Source organism: Falco punctatus (assembly GCF_963210335.1).
Source record: "Falco punctatus genome assembly, chromosome: 7".
Lineage (NCBI taxonomy): Eukaryota > Metazoa > Chordata > Aves > Falconiformes > Falconidae > Falco > Falco punctatus.
In genome coordinates this window covers 27,272,413-27,289,480 of record NC_137587.1, presented here as the reverse complement: position 1 = coordinate 27,289,480, position 17,068 = coordinate 27,272,413, and the positions used below count along the sequence as shown (strand labels likewise).

The following is a 17,068-nucleotide window of genomic DNA, read 5'->3' as shown; positions in this document are numbered from 1 at the left end:
CTAACATCTATTCCTTAATGGCTAACAGCTCAATACCTCTACAGCAATATAAGTTGTCACTAAAACAAGGTACCACAGTACCCTTCTACTAAGCCAACAAAAAATGTTGCAGAGTAACTGTGAAGCAATAAGCCAAACAAAATTACAAAATGAATTTATTCCAAAAGCTTAAGGGAACATTTACAATTCAACAAGATGGTGAACAGGTGTCTCCACAAGAAGTCACTGCATGAAAATTAAATATGAAACAGGAAAAAAATAACTCGCTACTCAGGAGGCCACAAGAACTTTGCACATCACCTCTGAAAAATAGGAGTCCCATAAAGAAGGTCACTCAAAATTCAGTGAGAAAATGAGTAGCTAGTACCTAGTTATTCTAAATACAAGCTATGTTTAAGCTTTGAGATTACATTTTTAAATGCCCTCAAAAGACAAATTATAGTCACAAGTACAAAATGTCTAATCCCCCCATGCCCCCAATGGAAGCTTATTAGCCACCTAGTACCTATTTTCAGAGTGACATTTTTAATATCTCACAAATTTGTCCTTGAAAGCTCTTTGCCAAGTTTGTTGGGTTTAGTGACAAATCTTGAGTTTAGCAGCTGGCACTTAATCAGAAATACAAAGTCAGCTCACATGTTGTGGAATGTCCAAAGTTTTATGCCTACTGCTCCAGAGTTAAGCAAAAATACTTTTAATTTAGCACCAACAATGTCTCTAACTAACACAGTTTTGGCATTCTGGCCTTCTGATTATAGTGATAAATATCAAAGTGTTAATGAAGACACCTGAGTCAGATTCACAAGCAAATACAAATGGAACTAGGTGGGGAAACATCACTTTCAGGCATTAGTCTGTGTCTGTGGATATCAAATGGCTGGACCAAAAAGAAAAAAATATGAAGGATAAGAAACAATCTTCATTTTTCTAAAGACTAAGCTATTTTACATCAATACGCCCTGTAACACTTATTAAAAATCTTTTCCTCTGTCCCAACTTCTTTTTACTATCTGCTAATTCCTTTACAATGTTGAATGACCTGAGAAGTAAAAATTTTGAGTGGTGAGAATAGGAGGGGAAAAAAAAAAAAAAAGCACTGTGCTCTTACATTGTGTTTTCTGGGTGTACACCAGTAAATAAGAATCCCAAGTTGCTATGGAAAAAAAAAAGCACGGAATTGTTAACTTTTCCACCTGAATTGAACTACATAGCTGGAATTTTTAATGTTACCCAAAATACAATTTTATTTATATATTTTTAAATGCAACTGTATTAGTAAAAAAACCCCAAAGCCAAAGAAAAAAAAAACACAAAACAAAACAAAAACAACCCTCAAGTGCCAACTAATCCAGAAATCTGCAAAACACAGAAAAGAGCCAGTTACTGCTACGGTCCAGCTCCAGCCTATGAAGCTTAATCACTGCATCAGTCTTTACCCATTCCTGGCATAATTCTAGTCATTTATTGTTTTATTTTTCCTGTTCATGTACTGAAATTTCACGGCATAACTATATGCACATATTCATATTAAACATTAAAAATTCATTTGCAAAACATCACTTTTGCATTACAATGCACGGAGAAGAGTAAGATGTGCAAACTAAAAAAATCACATTCTCCACATCTAAGTAAAAGGACAGCTTCATGCTACAAGCAAAAAATTTCCATCCATGTTGCAAACTTAAAAAAAAAACCCAGCATGTATCTCATTGAATTCCATTTTAAAAACTAAATCAAAGCAAATTCAACAACGGTACTCTTCTCCACATATTGCAAAATATGGTTACAGATGAGGAAAAGATTATTTCAGCTGCTAAGCTTATCTGGCACACATGTCTGTTGTCGTGCCTTTCCTGTCCATTACTTAATACATAAACTCAATTATATAGTTTCAGTTATGCAGTAGCTGATTTTTAGGTTAATATACAAACTGTCAAGATGTAGCTTTTGATAAAATATCTATGCTCTTTTCCAATTTTGAATCCTGAAGACACTTCAAAAATAAGAACCCAAACCTGCCGACTGTAAGCATCCAAAAATACAGTTGTAGTTTCACTATGGACAAGTTGTAGTCCGTTAGAAAAGTAGATCATACATACAAAGGTATAAAGAACATTTAATTCAGTCTTAGTGGAAGGCAGTCCTTGAAGGAAACAATACTCCAAGCAAACTTGCTGAGTAGCACTTTAGCCCTTCAGGGGCATGGAAGATTTAGCAGTCTACTCAGTAGATTCTTCCTCGGCTACGATTGCCACGTCCTCCCCAGCCTCTGCCTCGTCCACCCCGGAAACCACCTCTTTGCTCTGAAATAAAAGCAAAAACTTTTCATACACATTTTATGTGGTATATAAATTAAAATTAAATAGCAGTAACTTGAGGTATTGAAGGCTAAGTCTCTGAGGCTAATCCTGTTCATATACTATGAGATCTCAGAGTTATACTTTGATGGACAATGGACCCCACTAACTATAAAAGGAGGTCAGAAGAAATAGCCTCTCTAAATTAAATGCAGTCTTTCTGCATACTAATACTATGATACTTTGGAATTATACAGAATTCCATTTGGGCCACACCATTATCACAGAATTGAAAACTGGTCCATTTTATTTACACTACCTAGCTCATCCTTCTGTCCAATAACACCACACCAATCCTGAGGTGTTTGCCTGACTTGCTCCTAGTGATTTTATAAAATGATGGAAACCTGTAACTTTTTCAGTCTATCTGTCCTTTTCTACCCTTAACATTTATCACCATCATACTTAAGCTTTTTTTGCTGGGCTGGTATTTTAACTATATCCAATGAAAAAATTCTTAGACATAGACAGATACTACACAAACTATTTGTATACTTCAGAAAATTTTTCCTTTCCCTTTGTTAAGCATAAATCTGATCACAGCAAAACACTGCACAAAGTATTTTGTTGAAGTTTGGATTTGTTTGAAAATGTACTAAACTCTTACTCCCCTTCTGTGCTTTTTCTTCATGTACAGTCTGAAAATACAGGCCATATTAATCTACAAAGATAACTTTGTGCTTAATGAATACAGAAACAAAAAGTTGATCAGAGGCCTAAGCAGCTTGCTAATAAGAAACAACAGCAAGCAGTAAAACATTTTTCACTGAAAACTTCCTAGTTTTTAGAACCAAGGCTATAAGCTTATCTTAAAAGACACAGCTGCATCACCTTGTCTGCAGTAAGAAATCTGCAGAATATTTTATCTTTTGTTTATCTTTTATCTTGTGCTTTATATGAATTTTTCAACCTACAGGCATGGGTGATAACTTGTCATAGCAGGCTGTTGACTTGGCAGAGGTCTACAGGGAAAACAACACGAACAGCTTGCTGCCATTGTTGGGCCTATTCATCCAGTCTGCAACTGCTCTCGTGCTTTGCCCAGAAATATGACTTGCAGAGAGACAGAATCACTCTGGGAGCACAAGGACGTAACTGTGTGTAGGCACAGTGAACCTGGCAATTCCCAGACGTTCTGGATCAGGTCTGCAACATCAGCAGTGGCTGTAATGGGAATTCAGCACAGGTCCAGTCTTATGACAGGAGGTGGCCCAGCTCTGCCACTTGCAACAACTGGTCTGTCCAATGGGAAATTTAGGGTGCGAGTGTTGTGTGTCATAACAGAGAACGTAATAGTTCTATTACTAACTGTATAAAACACTACTAAAGCTAATTTGCAAATGACATAGTTTATAAACTGGTAACACTCAAACACTGTAATAGATGAACAGCTAGAAAGAGACCATTACACACAAAAACTGGCAACAATACAATTTGACCTTCTAAGAATGGGACAGCAAGATGGCTTAATTTGTTTGTTCCCCCCACCCCAAGGCACAACTGTCACCATACAAAGTTCTTCCAAGCTGCCTAACTTACCGTAAGAAAAACTACCCAGGTTACTGCTGTATTTTCCACTGGGAGGATTATATATTTGCCTGGCATCCCTTTTTGGTCCTGCAGAAGCTTTCTTTGGAGGTGAACTTGAAGTTGTATCTTCACTTGCTCTTTTTTGACTGACAGAAGAAAACAGAACCAGATCATTACACTCCTGTGGTGACAAGTACAGGAATAGCAATCCAGCCTCAAAGATTAATCACTGAAGCCAGCAGCAGCATAATGAATATACCCCAAATAATACTTCGGAAGAGGAAGTAAGCTCGTCTCCAGTTGATATGGTCTATTGTATCCCTAAAGACTAAGATTATCACTCCACAACCTTAATTCCTTCCCAGATAGCATTATTTCTGACTGTGAAACTTTTAGCTTATGGGCTGTGTATATTATATATATGCAGCTTGGGACATTATTTTGTAAACAGCAAAAAGTAACAGCACTTTTTTTTTTTTTTTTAAATGGAAAACTCTTACCTTGCATCTGCCTTCTGTACTGGTTTCCAGGACAGTGTAACTGTACTTTTATAAGAAGGAGGAATGTGGAAAAGATCCTACGGAGGCAAGAATCGGGCAGTTTATTCTACAGTTAAATTCATATCAAATGTACTTTAAATTTTAGCTACCTGCTGAGACTCTGAAATAACAGTTACTTTCCAACCATGACAGAGGGAGAAGGCAGCAGTAGCTAACTGCCTCATCTGGCTGCCTTAGGCCATACACTTTACTAGGAAATGTAAATGAGATTTATATTAACAGAACACTGTTTTATAGTGACATAATATGCTTTCTCTCTCTCTCCCCCTATGCACATCAAGTATCTCATAATGAAGTACAATGGCTCCTACAGGGAGACACCCAATATCCCCTACGGTGGTAAAAGATAGGCTTCTTAATACTATGGGCAAAGTTTTTGGTCTATCATGGTGAGCGAGAGATGGAAAGTGAAGAGAGAGGAAAAGGTGCTTAAAAGAAATCAGAATGGTTTCAAGGGCTCTAGATGGAAGTCTCTCTCTCCAGCTGCTCTCTCTAGACTCTTTAGAGAAAAAGGTACTGTACAGCGGCTTGCTTTGCCTCTCCTCCCTCCTTTACATCTTGCACTCCTTCAGACTACTCCTTACCCCTCCCTGCCACTGCAGGAAAGGGAAATGACAAGGAAAAAAGGCTTGGCCAGAATCCAGAGACCGCTAAAGCAAGGTCTTCTGCTCCTACAGGCAACTAGTACTATGAAAAAGGGCCTCAACACCCTATCCCAACAGCAGCAAAGGCTAAGCAGCTTGCATAAACAGCAGATCCAGGTCTCTTCAAAAACAGTAAAGCAGCAGCAATCTTGAGCTGGCTAACACTAACTGACACAATATGGTTTAGTTCAAATCTATTCCTTTTTTCTGCATAGGTTACTCTACCGTGTGAAATCACTCCTTCACAATGTGAGGACTTACCTTGATTAAAACATTTATGTTATTGGTTATCTTCAAAGCAACCACTTTAATCTTGTTCTGTAAAAAGAGAAACACCACTGAACACCTACTCTAGTAGCTTTAAATTATGCCAGCTGCATTTGATGAAGTTGTAACGTTAAACTGACTGCTCTTCCTAGTGAATTGCTATAGCAACAGTAATTGTGAAAGGTGCGTACACTTCTGAGTTTTCATTACAACTATTGTTCAGCTTCTTGCAGTTCTACAACTAACTAGTAGCCTTTAATGTTCCAGTCTATTTCCCACTAAAATTTGCACACACCCTACCCCCCCCCCCCCCGCCAATATATGAAAATTTCCCCTTCAAAACAAAATGCAAGCACAGTTAAGCCAAATGCATGTGGATGCAGGGAACAGCTAACACTAAAAGATCATCTTCGCTTGCAAAATGCAGCGCCAAGTAAGATGCAACAGCTGTTAGCTGTATGATGCCCTTAATCTGTCTGCATGCTTACAACAGACTGCAGGCCATTAATGTGTGCCAGTGGTTATTTTGATAGGCTCAATCAGAAAAATCAGAATTCCTGAACAGTACTGACCTCCTCTGTTTTCAGGGCTTCTCCTGTTTTTCCTTGAAGTGCTAGACGAAGCTGTCGAATATATACCTGCAATCCTCGAGCAAAATACTGTAGCCTAAAAAATTTAAAAGCAATCTGTTCATAACTTTACATATTCCCGTAAACTGAAAGCATAAGCAAAGGAAAGCTGTAATCTCATTTTCTTGCCCTTAAGGAAAAATGCTCCAAGTCAGTCTTCTATCAATCTGATTTCTGCTTCTTTAGCATCCAGACAGCCATAAGTCACCCTTTCTAACAGAACTGTAGCACTTGCCTTTAAATAATTACCTGATTTTAAAGTCTTTCAATTTCTCTGCATTCAGCTTTGCTGTGAGGAAATCCGGAAGTTTACGACCCAGCTGATGGAAGCTATACAATAAACATTCCACATAACTGAACTGCAACTTGGGCTCTTCATTGCCAGCATTCTCCCCATTCTCTGCTTCCTCTGGAGGAAGGGGCATATACTCCTAAAGAACAGAAAGAAAAAACATGCATGAGATACATTTATGCAGACTGACTGTTCTTTTGCTGTGTTTGAACTGGAGGCTTTATTTATGCTGACAGCTTAAGAAATATCCCCCATCCCTATACGAATGTGATGAACCTCTGCATGAAGTCCTGCTGCAGGTGGTCTGCCTACACTTAGGGGACTTGACACCTCTGACTCAGACAAAATAATACAGTAGCACTGCTACCACAGGAAGCGATAATGTACTGCACCGATGCTTCCGAAACAGCACTGAATTTGCTTAAAATTGTCAGTGCAGATAAAGCCTTTAATGAGATCAACATGAGTCTCTCACAACTGTAAAACTTAGAAGAAAGCCACATGAGTTTACTAGATTGAAAACATTATGCAGGTAACCGCTTCCTGTATTCACAAAAACTTTGAACTGCAAAATGTTTGACCTTATATTGTAGACAGAGCTATCTTTGAAATAGCCATTTGAGAAAAAAGGATAGATAGATTAATAGAGAAAAATAACTTGTTTGGTGAAAATTTTTTTCTAAGAAGTGTTTTACATGAGTAAACATTGAATTAGTCTTACCAGTAATTTATCAAACAGCTTCTTCAAATTTGACTCAAGTTTTTCCATATCACCACAAAAGGAACTCATTTCAGCAAGAAGCTTCAACACCTACAAATAAGGATAGCCATTTTTTTGCGTGTTAACCGAAAAGTACAAAACTTAAAAGCGATTATCGCATTGTTAGGGCTGGCATGGTAGAGGTCAGCTGTTACAATTAAACCCCTCCCAAACATCAGGAAAGAATACAAGGAGGAACATGCCTGGTCTATTTTTCATGTCCTCAAACAGAAACACAGGTTTGTGTGTTTAATCCCAACAAGCGTCATTAGTCAACAAGTAAACAAAACTGTCTCCCACATCTGCAGCACAACTTGCCTTCAAAGTGAGATTCACAGAGATCTGACTGAAGCTGCAGCACTGATTAACGTAAGCAAAATTACAGACATTAAGCCACTCCCTTAGGAGGCTAAATTAGCACAAGCCAGGCAACAATCATTTCAGTAAACGCTACGTGCTTAAAAAAAATCGACAGTAATATAAAAATGATTACAGCAACTGACTTATTTTAGCCTTGCCTCAACAGCTTGGGACAAGTGACACATGCTTTAAAAGGCAGTGCTCAGTCATGCCTCAATACAGCAAACTTTTTTTCCTAGTGTAGCTACTTTTCCTCCAAGCCAAGAACTGAAAACCACTTAAGAAAGGAGTTAATAATTTTTAAATAGCTGTATTCCTCAAAGATGCTTATTTTTTATGATTTGAAAGACATTTTAGTTTTGGCTTACCTCTAACTGGATATCAAGACCTTCCACTGGAGTAGTCAAAGAACTGAGGTTTGGCAGAACATGCTCACAAAAGTATGTAACAAATTTTGTGGAATGAACATTTTTCTGCAAAAAACACCACACATTATCCAGACTACTCCGAGTTTGGAGTTAAATGTTCTTCCCCCCCATCACTCTGCCACCCTTATAAATGCCTACCACGCAGCTATACCTTAAAAGCTTTATTAAACTTCCCTCTAACTCCTAGAACTCAAAGGCCTTTCCAGGTAACTTAAACTCAGAGGCTGTCTGCAACAGGGGCTAAAAAGACTGACTATAACCCAAGAATACGCCTTTTAAGTGCTACAATTGCCTGGCACTAGACTTGAAATAACCTAACTCATACATGTATGAACCTGATGTGAGAATTTTGTCATAATTCACGCTAACATCTTAAATTTGAAATAAAGTGTTGAAAAGCAGAGAAAACCACAATAGCTCTTTGTATTTGGAGGCTTTAAGGATGTTTTACAACATTAGAAGCTGAATTTGGAGAAGTACTGATCCGCTGTCATTCTAACACAATCATTGAGAATGCTGAAGAGAAGCAGCAGCTATTAACTTTCCACTATATTCCTCATGCAAAGAAATACATACCGAGAAGAGTGGCACTGCCTGCCGAGTACACTGTAGAAGTCTGTCCACACAATCTGGATCAGATGGATTGAATGTTTGTTCCAGGTCAGCTTGTTCAGCCACCAGCTCCACTAGTTGCTGCCTCCCACTTACTGTCTGTAAGCTTTTTAATCCAGACAGTATTTTCATGAAAAGGACAAATTCCTCGCCTGTCACATCTTCCAGCACCTTAATAGAACATCAGAACACATATTTTTATGGTGGTAACTTGCAAACCTCCAAGTCAAACCTGCTTGATTTGAGAAGGTAAAGTACGCAGACATTCAGCATTTAAATTTAGCTTCTAGTTATTAAAGAACAAAAGTTTAAAGTAACACATGAAAACATGCGGTATAATTATATGCACCTCCCAATTAAAGTCGCTGCCATCGAGTTGTACATAGGAAACATTATTTTTCTTGAACTCTAAAAACATATTTCTTACCTGACAGAATCAGACGCTTCAGGCAGAAAAAACATTATATTAGTATCTACTCATTATTGAGTATATACTTTTTGTATCTTTCTCAGCTTGGGGAATGTACAGGATTCTCATGAAATTCAACGAAGACAAATGGAAAGTCTTGCACCCGAGACGAACAAACTTCCCTGCGTCAGCACATGTTGGGGACTTGCTGGGGAACTGCTCTGATGTAAAGACCCTGGGGGTTCTGGGGGACAGGAGGCTAAACGCAAATGTCAGCAGCATTCCTTGGGTGATGAACAGTGTCCTGGGCTGTGACAAGAGCATAGCCCAGAGGGAACTAACAAGACTGAGGGAAGCAAAGGGATTGAGGATTCTCCTTTGCTATGTCCTTATTAGAACAAATCTGGAATACTGCACCTGGTGTGGGGACCTCCTGTATGAGGAAGTTATTGATAAGCTTTTGAAAGCCCGGCCAACAAGGTCATTGGTATCTACAGCACATAACCTGTGAGGAGAACCTAAGGAAACTGTCATAAGGGGGTGAGACAACCTAAACACTCAATAGCAAGTCACTAAGGGCAGGAACCAGGTTCTTTACTGAGGTGGACAGGGTGAGAATGAGACAATGATACAAAACTGAAATGGGAAGTTCCAACTGGATAAAGAAAAACCAAAATAATCTTGAGGACAATTAAACATCCAAGCTGGTTGCCCAGACATGGGAAATTTCCATTCTTACACATTTTTAAAACCCAACTGGACGAAACACCCAGAAATCTGAACTGAATTCAGCTGAGCATGATTCACTGAGGTGATCAATCTTCCAAAGTCCCTTTCCAATGTGAATGATTCTATGATTCTAATAAAAGTCACTCTTACAAAATGAGAAAAGCTTAGCATTATTTTAACATTCCCACAAAAAAATACTGCAAAGTTCGGATTGTAGCAAATAGGATAACTAGAAAACTGCATTTGTACAATGCTTAAGTCTACTTGTGGTTTAAACAGACCTCCAAAGCAATGTCAGTGATAAGGGATGGTTTAATAATACTTAGGTTTGTACTGAAACAAGACATTCACCTTCTTTGATTCAGTCAATATGAACTCTTCCACCTCCTTTGTCATCACCTCCTCAGGCAGGGTTTTCAGTTTTGTAGAGAGGAACTTGATAGCTCGCTCTCTCACAATATCCTCTCCTTGAAGAATTTGACTGAATAAGCCTCCCAAAGTCCCTGAATGGAGAATAAATCAGGTAACGCAAATTATTTTAGAAGTTAAGAGCTGAACCTTCTATACAGAAGAAAGAAGTTTCCTCCTGTAAGATTCCATGACACATTTAAAATAACTGCTATACTAACTTTCAAGAAAACCCACAAATTTCACATAGCGTGACATAGGAACCCACATTCTTTTATTGGTTTGTATAATTCAGATCCGCAGTTATCAAAAAAGTTCAGTGTTGTTTGTAAAACAAAACAATGAGTGTGTGTCACACTTTTGCACTGTACTAAGAAAATACAGAATGAGTCCTGTTCTCAACCTACTAGAGACTGGGAAGTACTGATAAAACACGTTTATAGAAAAATGTGTCCTTTACCTTTGGCATCCATCTTAAATATACTGAGCAAAGCATTGTTCACCAAATTGAATTCTGCAGAATCATCTGAGGAGAGAAAAAAAATTGACATGCATGTCCTTGAAATGTAAACATAAGAGCAGAAAAACAGATTTTTGATATCACACAAGAAGCGTTCTATCCTCAGCATTTAATCACAAACAACATAACTTTGTTTTTTAATACTACTAGACTGAGGAAACAGAAAGCCATAATTATAAAAGCTGGAAGCAAAACAAAAAAAGCTATTTGACACTTCAGCCTGTCTGCCAAAACATTAACATTATAAACTTGGTAAGACTGAAAACCTGAAGGGAAGTTATTAATCAATATATTTAGTCATTTTAGCAAGCAGCTGAATAAATAAGCTGACCTTTACTAAATTAAGGTAAAATAAACATTTATTTTTAAACTCTTCAGTAATCTATAGTGTTTCTAGGTGGAAGAAAGAATTTTTGTTTTGGATTAAATGCAGAAATGTGTAAGTCTCGTAAAAAAACCAAATCCAAAACGAAAAAAACCCCAGAGACTCAATTGTGCATTTTTAATACAGATTTGAACATCTAATATTCAGCACTCTAACTTACTGAGATTAAAGATACATATGTATCATTAAATTCTGAATTAAATATTTTGTACCAAATATGCACTTTATGGAAGCAAATGCCTTCAGGATTTTTAAAGTTCCTGAGCACGTGGATTAGAAATCCAGTAACCCTTTTTCAGAAGGCAATTTGCCGCAGTCCATAACCTGTGGGATCTGTCCCCCCCCACCTTTCAACAGATGCTTTCAGACAACATGAATGAAAAAAAAATGGTTTTATTTAAAAGAGATTTTCAGATTAGATTAGACTAATTGGCAACCTTTCAGCAGAATTAGCAGCATAACTGTACAGCAAATATAAAGAGGTTGGGGAGGAAGATCAGAAGCAGGACATATATGGCACTGGGACAGACTGCTTTGTAACAAATTATGAATCAAACAGAAGAAGTTTTACAGAACAAAATTGTATACGTTTTTAGGTGTGTCACAAGATCAGCCAGGAAGCTACCAACGTCTCCTACCTGACTGCAGAAGCTGGGTCAGTATGTCTGCTACCCGAGGAAGATTATCTCCAGTGGCAAACTGAGGCAATTCCTTGATTGCTTGTCGCCGGATCTGTCAAAATTGTATCATGGAAATAAAAAATTTAATTAATTACAAACCCCCACAACCACTCAGGAAATTCAACTACCAAAGTTTGGCAGAAAAATCAGAGAAATTTAAGAAAATGACCGCTTATTTTTTAATTTATTTTTTTATCATATTCCGAAAGCCACGTTCAAGTTTCAGACTTCAACGGCAGTCCAAACTTTGTATTACAGTCTGTGAAGCTATTATGACGTATTTACGAAGAAAATAATATATTTTTCTTAGGTCTAAGCAGGACTGGAGAAAACCCAAATTCCAACAGCCCCTCTGTTCATAAAATAGTTTGTTTGATCAACAAAATAAAGGGCTGGAATCTGTTATTATGGAGTCTTATGTGCTAATAGGAAAGATAGTTTTATGGTTGTGCATGTGGCAGAGAAACTCTAGGCTTTGTTTCCAGCACTGACAAAAATCCTTGAATGATTTGCCCAAATAATTTAAGAACTGAAATTAAGAACTGGTAACTAAAGATGTTTCAAAGGTACAGCTTCTATCAACACCACAGAAGCAGCATGAAGCATCTCAAGACTTCTCAAGAATAATAAATTAAAAATCACATTCCCATGGTTCTCAGGTGTGAACAAAATTCTCTTGCCTTCCAGCAGGATTTATTAGAATCATTTACCCCGAAGTGCTTTTTGAAAGGAAAAAATGTAATAGATATCCAAATGAACTGTATCTAAGTTTCCTTCTACAGAGATATCCCTTTGATCAGTGATGAGAGTGAGAAAGACAAATGAAAAGTGATGTATCCTCCCATATCATCACACAACAGATCCTTCTATAGCAGGAATACAACTAGGCATTACATTTTCCAAAGACCAACCCTCCCCTTCCAAAAGACATAACCTATTAAAAAACAAAATCAAACAAAAACCCAATGACAAAATATGAATTCAACTTGTCAACTTGCTACACAGTTCTTATTCTTACAGAAACATCTTCATCTTCACAGAGGTCCAACTGGGCATTGATAGCTGAGTCAGCGAGCTCAGGAAAATGCTTGAAGAATTTAGGAATAAACTGGGCTGCAAGTCTCTTCTCCTTGGTACCTCCTTTCACAGCATCCAAGATTGCCTGGTATGCATCCTTATGCTTAAAGGGGAAAAACAGAATACATAAACAGAAAAATCTTGGGTTAGTAGCAAGAAAGGCAAGGATTTTTTCCTCTCCCATTCACTTCAGCTGTTTAACTGAACTTTATTATACAAGCTTCATACAAAGAAATACACTTATCTCTCAGACCAATATAACTGTGCCAATTTAGTAAAATTTGCCTCTATTGACCAGCTTTTACTGTTATCCTGGTTCCTCTATCTGTTCAAGTGCTTACCATTCAAACTGCCAGGCCTAAGGCTAACAGCTCTTGCGCATCACTTGTGATTAGATTACTGCAGACTCAATGAATTACATGATCACCTTCACTGAGCCTGGGCAGTTCTTCAAGGAGTTTCTGTCTGCTCATTTATTGTCTCTCAAGTAGAAGTTACCTCTCCCAACAACTGTGCCACTGGGCTGGGTCACAAATGTTTTTAATGTACGTTGCCTAAAGCATCTCTGGCATCTGTTCAAGCAGTTAACTTAATCTGAGGTAAAACACAGTTCTCAAAAGGTCTGTTATCAGAGACTAGATTTAAAAAAAAAAAAAAAAAAAAAAAAAGAAGTCACCAGTTGAAATATAGGAATAAACACTTCAGAGAAGGATATTCCCTAGCTGCTCCAACTAGAACCACACAGGCATTTCTGACTTTGTGCCCACAGGACTCAAACTTCAGGATAAATGGAAGCTTTTGTTGTGGTTAGCTATGTGTTTGTGGAATAAAAGTCAGCATTATTAGGATGTTAGCAGAAACCAGAACCTTCTATCATTAACTTTCCTCATGGTTGTGAAAAGAATGCTTTAGACAACTTACCCTACTGTGAACAATGACATCAACAGCACCGGACACTTTGCTTTATTAACATTACATTTCCCAGAGCCACATATATCATCACCCCTACTCCACATAAAAGTTCACCCACAGCAAACAGAGATACTAATTTACAAAGCAGTATACTGCATTAATTCCCCCTAAAGTAAGCTTTAACATTTAGTACCAATGATCCTTAAACACTCCCTACACCTTACTGACAGCTCTCCATGTTGCCAGATTCTGAACTAGACTGGGACACTGATATAGGAAAAAATAACAGACGAAAAAAATGGTTGCTTTGCAGTGGATCCACATCCCCACCTGGTTTGTTCTGCAGCTGTGCCAACACAGTCCACTCAACAGCAAAGGCAGGAATGAACCAGCACAAACTAACAACGAAATACACGTTATTAGAGTCTTTGGTTCTCAGACTGCATATTAAAAACAACTTTTTTATGCAACAAATTATTTGGACTTACTATATATTAAAAGAGCATTCATACAACAATGAAATAGAGTACCTTGTGTTCCACGAACTTCTATTACTGCATGCTAACCACTCCTATCATTTAGACAAAACACAGCTCAGGCAGGAGTTTGTTTTGCTCTGTCCCTGGCAGCACTAAATACTCAAGAAAAAAATGTAGGCAACTGTGGCAGCAGTGTGATCCTTGAGTTTTGCACACTTCCTTCCAATCTCTAACAGAGGAATGTCCCAAGCCTAAGACAGGGTCCAGACCTTTATTTTTAGTAACTGTCAATTGACCAATCATCCATTAATTTATCTACATTAGTTCTTGAACCAAGTCATACTCTATAATGTCCTGTGACAAGCTGCACAATGTGTTATGGAGAAAAGTTCCATCTTCCACTTTATTTTAAGCCTGCTTCCCAATAGTTTTCTTCCAAGTTCTTACCTTCATTCCACTCATGATGTAGACTCATCATACCTGAGCCACTTTCTCAACTGAAACACTCTTTTACAAGCTCAATACTGTGAGCTTTTTAAATCACTCCTCTTAACGTCATACTTCTGGTTGTCCCCTTGGTCTTCTCGTGTTCTAAATTTTTTTTTTGAGACAGGGTGACTATGACTTTTTGTAGTGAGAAATCATGTTCATTAAGTTGTTACAAGGTAATAAAGTAATAAGTTGGATAAAACTGATGAATAAAAAACAATTACTTGTGACTTCTCAGAATGCAAAAATTTGAGACATCAGATAAGATTATGAAATGACAAGTTCAAAGGAGGTAACTCCTTCACAAAGGTTTATGAAGTAATGGAATATTTTGCCACAGAATGTTTGTATGTCAAAATATAATCAGTTAAAAAAAGTATCAGAAATATTTGCTGAAAAACAGTCTAGCAAGATACACTAATTACAAAGACACTATCTGGCTCTGGAAGTCCACAAGCTGAGGAGAGGCAAAGGTGGGAGAGCATATCAAGAATCATCATTCTATACTTACCCTCCGAGGTTCCTACACATCTGCTACCTGGTCACAGGCTGCATTTCTTAACTACACTGGAGTTTGTTCTACCCAAGACAGCCATTCTTACCTCAGAAAAGCTACCCAGAATAGTCAAAATGATGGACTATGTATTTGTAAAAAGGCACAGCAATAGCATCTGTTTTGTTATGCATCTCTCCCCATAGTTCCCAACATTTTAGTAGCATTTTTTTGAAAACTTTTTTTAAAAAAAAACAAAATAAAAAAACACCAACCAGCATATTATTCATTCTCTTTAAAGAACTTTCCAAGTGACCTTGCATAGTAGTATCTAGTTTAAAATCCACTGCTAGGTATATCATAGAATCACACAACAGTTTGGGTCAGAAGTGACCTTAAAGATCATCTAGTTCCAACCTCCCTGCCATGGGCAGGGACACCTGCCACTAGACCAGGTTGCCCAAAGCCCCATCCAGCCTGGCCTTGAACACCGCCAGGGATGGGGCATCCACAGCTGCTCTGGGCAATGGGTGCCAGTGCCTCAGCACCCTCATGGTAAAGAATTTCTTCCTTATATCTAATCTAAATCTACCCTCTTTTAGTTTAAAACCATTACCTTTTGTCCTATCGCTACAGGACCTACTAACACACGCAAAGCTACTTTCCTACTTATGCATATTATGACAAAAAACCCGAAAGTATCTGCTGCTTTTTCAAGTAGCCATTCAGTAAAATGAGAGCCTAATAAGATTCAAAACTAGTTTTAACAAACCATACTATTTAGTATTGGTAATACATTAAGTCATCATCTTGTTTTGAATAATTCAGTAACAGCATAAACAAACAGAAGATCTTGCCAGGATTTTACAGGCAAGAATCTCCTTTAGCCACTAAGATCGACATTCCATTCTTGCCTTAAGGAAAAACAAGAAAAAAAAAAAAGGGGGAAGAGGGGGTGGTGTCTGAAGGCTGTTATCAAACCATAATAAACTTCATCTTCGTACAGCGTGTCTTTTAGCAAGAGAGCTTGCCAGAAGCTCTCCGGAACTGCAAGTGCGCTGGATCAGATCTGGATGACTACCGGCGTCCTCCTGAAGGCTTGAATTCGCCAGGCGAAACTCCCCGCCCCCATACAAAAAAGCAGTCTGACTCTCGCTAATAACTAGTTAATATCCGCGACGCCACATTTAAAAGGAGGAGGAGAAGGATGCAAAAGCGACGACAGCTGCCACCACCCCTGAAGAACCGCAGGCACACAGTTCACCGCTACCCGACTCCCCATCCCCCACGCCTCGGTCGTGAGAAAACCTACATCTAACCGCCCCGGGAATCAGTCCGGTGCTTGGCGCGGCGGCCGGCCCCCGCGGCGCAGCCCCGTCTCGCCTGCCCGCCGCCCGCCCAGCCCGGAACTTCCCGCTGCGGCGGCAGCGCTGCGCTACTCGAGCCCGAGGCCTAGCGAGGCCTTGCAGGCCGTAGCCATGCCGCACCTGGCCCGCCGTCTCGGTGGCGTCCGCCAGGATCCCGTAGTTGCGGTAGAGCTCCTCCACGGTGGGCATGGCGCAGCGGGAAAGGGGCAGAAGCCGCCGCTGCAACCGAGGCCGCTACTGACGCCGCTGCTGCTCAGGCCGCCGCTACCGCTCGGGCCGCCGCCGTCAGCACCAACGAGGCGGAAGTCCCAGAGCGGGCGTGCGCCTGCGCTCCGCAGCGCCCCCAGCCGGCCGGCGGCGGCGGGCCGCGCTGGAGGCGGGCGGGCAGCCGGGGGAGCGGTGCGGGCACAGCGGTGGGGCAGGGGGCTCAGACCCCCGGCCGGTGGCGAGGGCAGCCCCGGCTTTGGGAGCGCGGCACGCGGGGCGCCCCCACCGCTGCCCGGCGGTGACCGCGTTGCAGAGCCAGCGGCTTGTGCTCGCCCGGCCCCGGTCCCCAGCCCGCGCCCCGCGGCTGCTCCCGCTGCCGGGGCGGTGGGGCGGCAGGTGCGGGTTTGCTCAGGCACCCGCCGTGTTCTTTTACCCTTTGCAAACTTTTTTTTTTTTCTCCTCTGAGCTTTTCCT

At 39.7% G+C, this 17,068-nt stretch overlaps 1 protein-coding gene across 2 annotated transcripts; it reads right to left on the bottom strand.

Moving 5' to 3' along the window:
- Positions 1–137: 137 nt before the first annotated feature.
- Positions 138–16,706, bottom strand: API5 (apoptosis inhibitor 5). Of its 2 annotated transcripts, none has more exons than XM_080394241.1 (14): positions 16,508–16,706; positions 12,589–12,750; positions 11,529–11,622; positions 10,446–10,511; positions 9,929–10,080; positions 8,404–8,610; positions 7,768–7,872; positions 7,001–7,090; positions 6,237–6,418; positions 5,931–6,024; positions 5,353–5,409; positions 4,388–4,464; positions 3,897–4,033; positions 138–2,321 (listed from the first exon to the last, which is right to left on the bottom strand). In XM_080394241.1, exons 1-14 carry the CDS (start codon positions 16,574–16,576, stop codon positions 2,224–2,226), a joined length of 1,590 nt encoding a protein of 529 aa, XP_080250367.1. In that variant the 5' UTR covers positions 16,577–16,706; the 3' UTR covers positions 138–2,223. The 2 variants fall into 2 exon arrangements, with proteins under 2 accessions (XP_080250367.1, XP_080250368.1); XM_080394242.1 differs by having other exon boundaries at positions 138–2,303; positions 16,508–16,705.
- Positions 16,707–17,068: the final 362 nt, after the last annotated feature.

Coding starts and splice junctions, on each gene's coding strand:
- API5 (XM_080394241.1), bottom strand. CDS start 16,576: ATGCCCACCGTGGAGGAGCTCTACCGCAACTACGGGATCCTGGCGGAC. Junction 10,512..11,528: donor GACCCAGCTTCTGCAGTCAG/GTAGGAGACGTT, acceptor TTCTCTCCTCAG/ATGATTCTGCAGAATTCAAT. Junction 5,410..5,930: donor AAGCCCTGAAAACAGAGGAG/GTCAGTACTGTT, acceptor CTCTTTTTACAG/AACAAGATTAAAGTGGTTGC.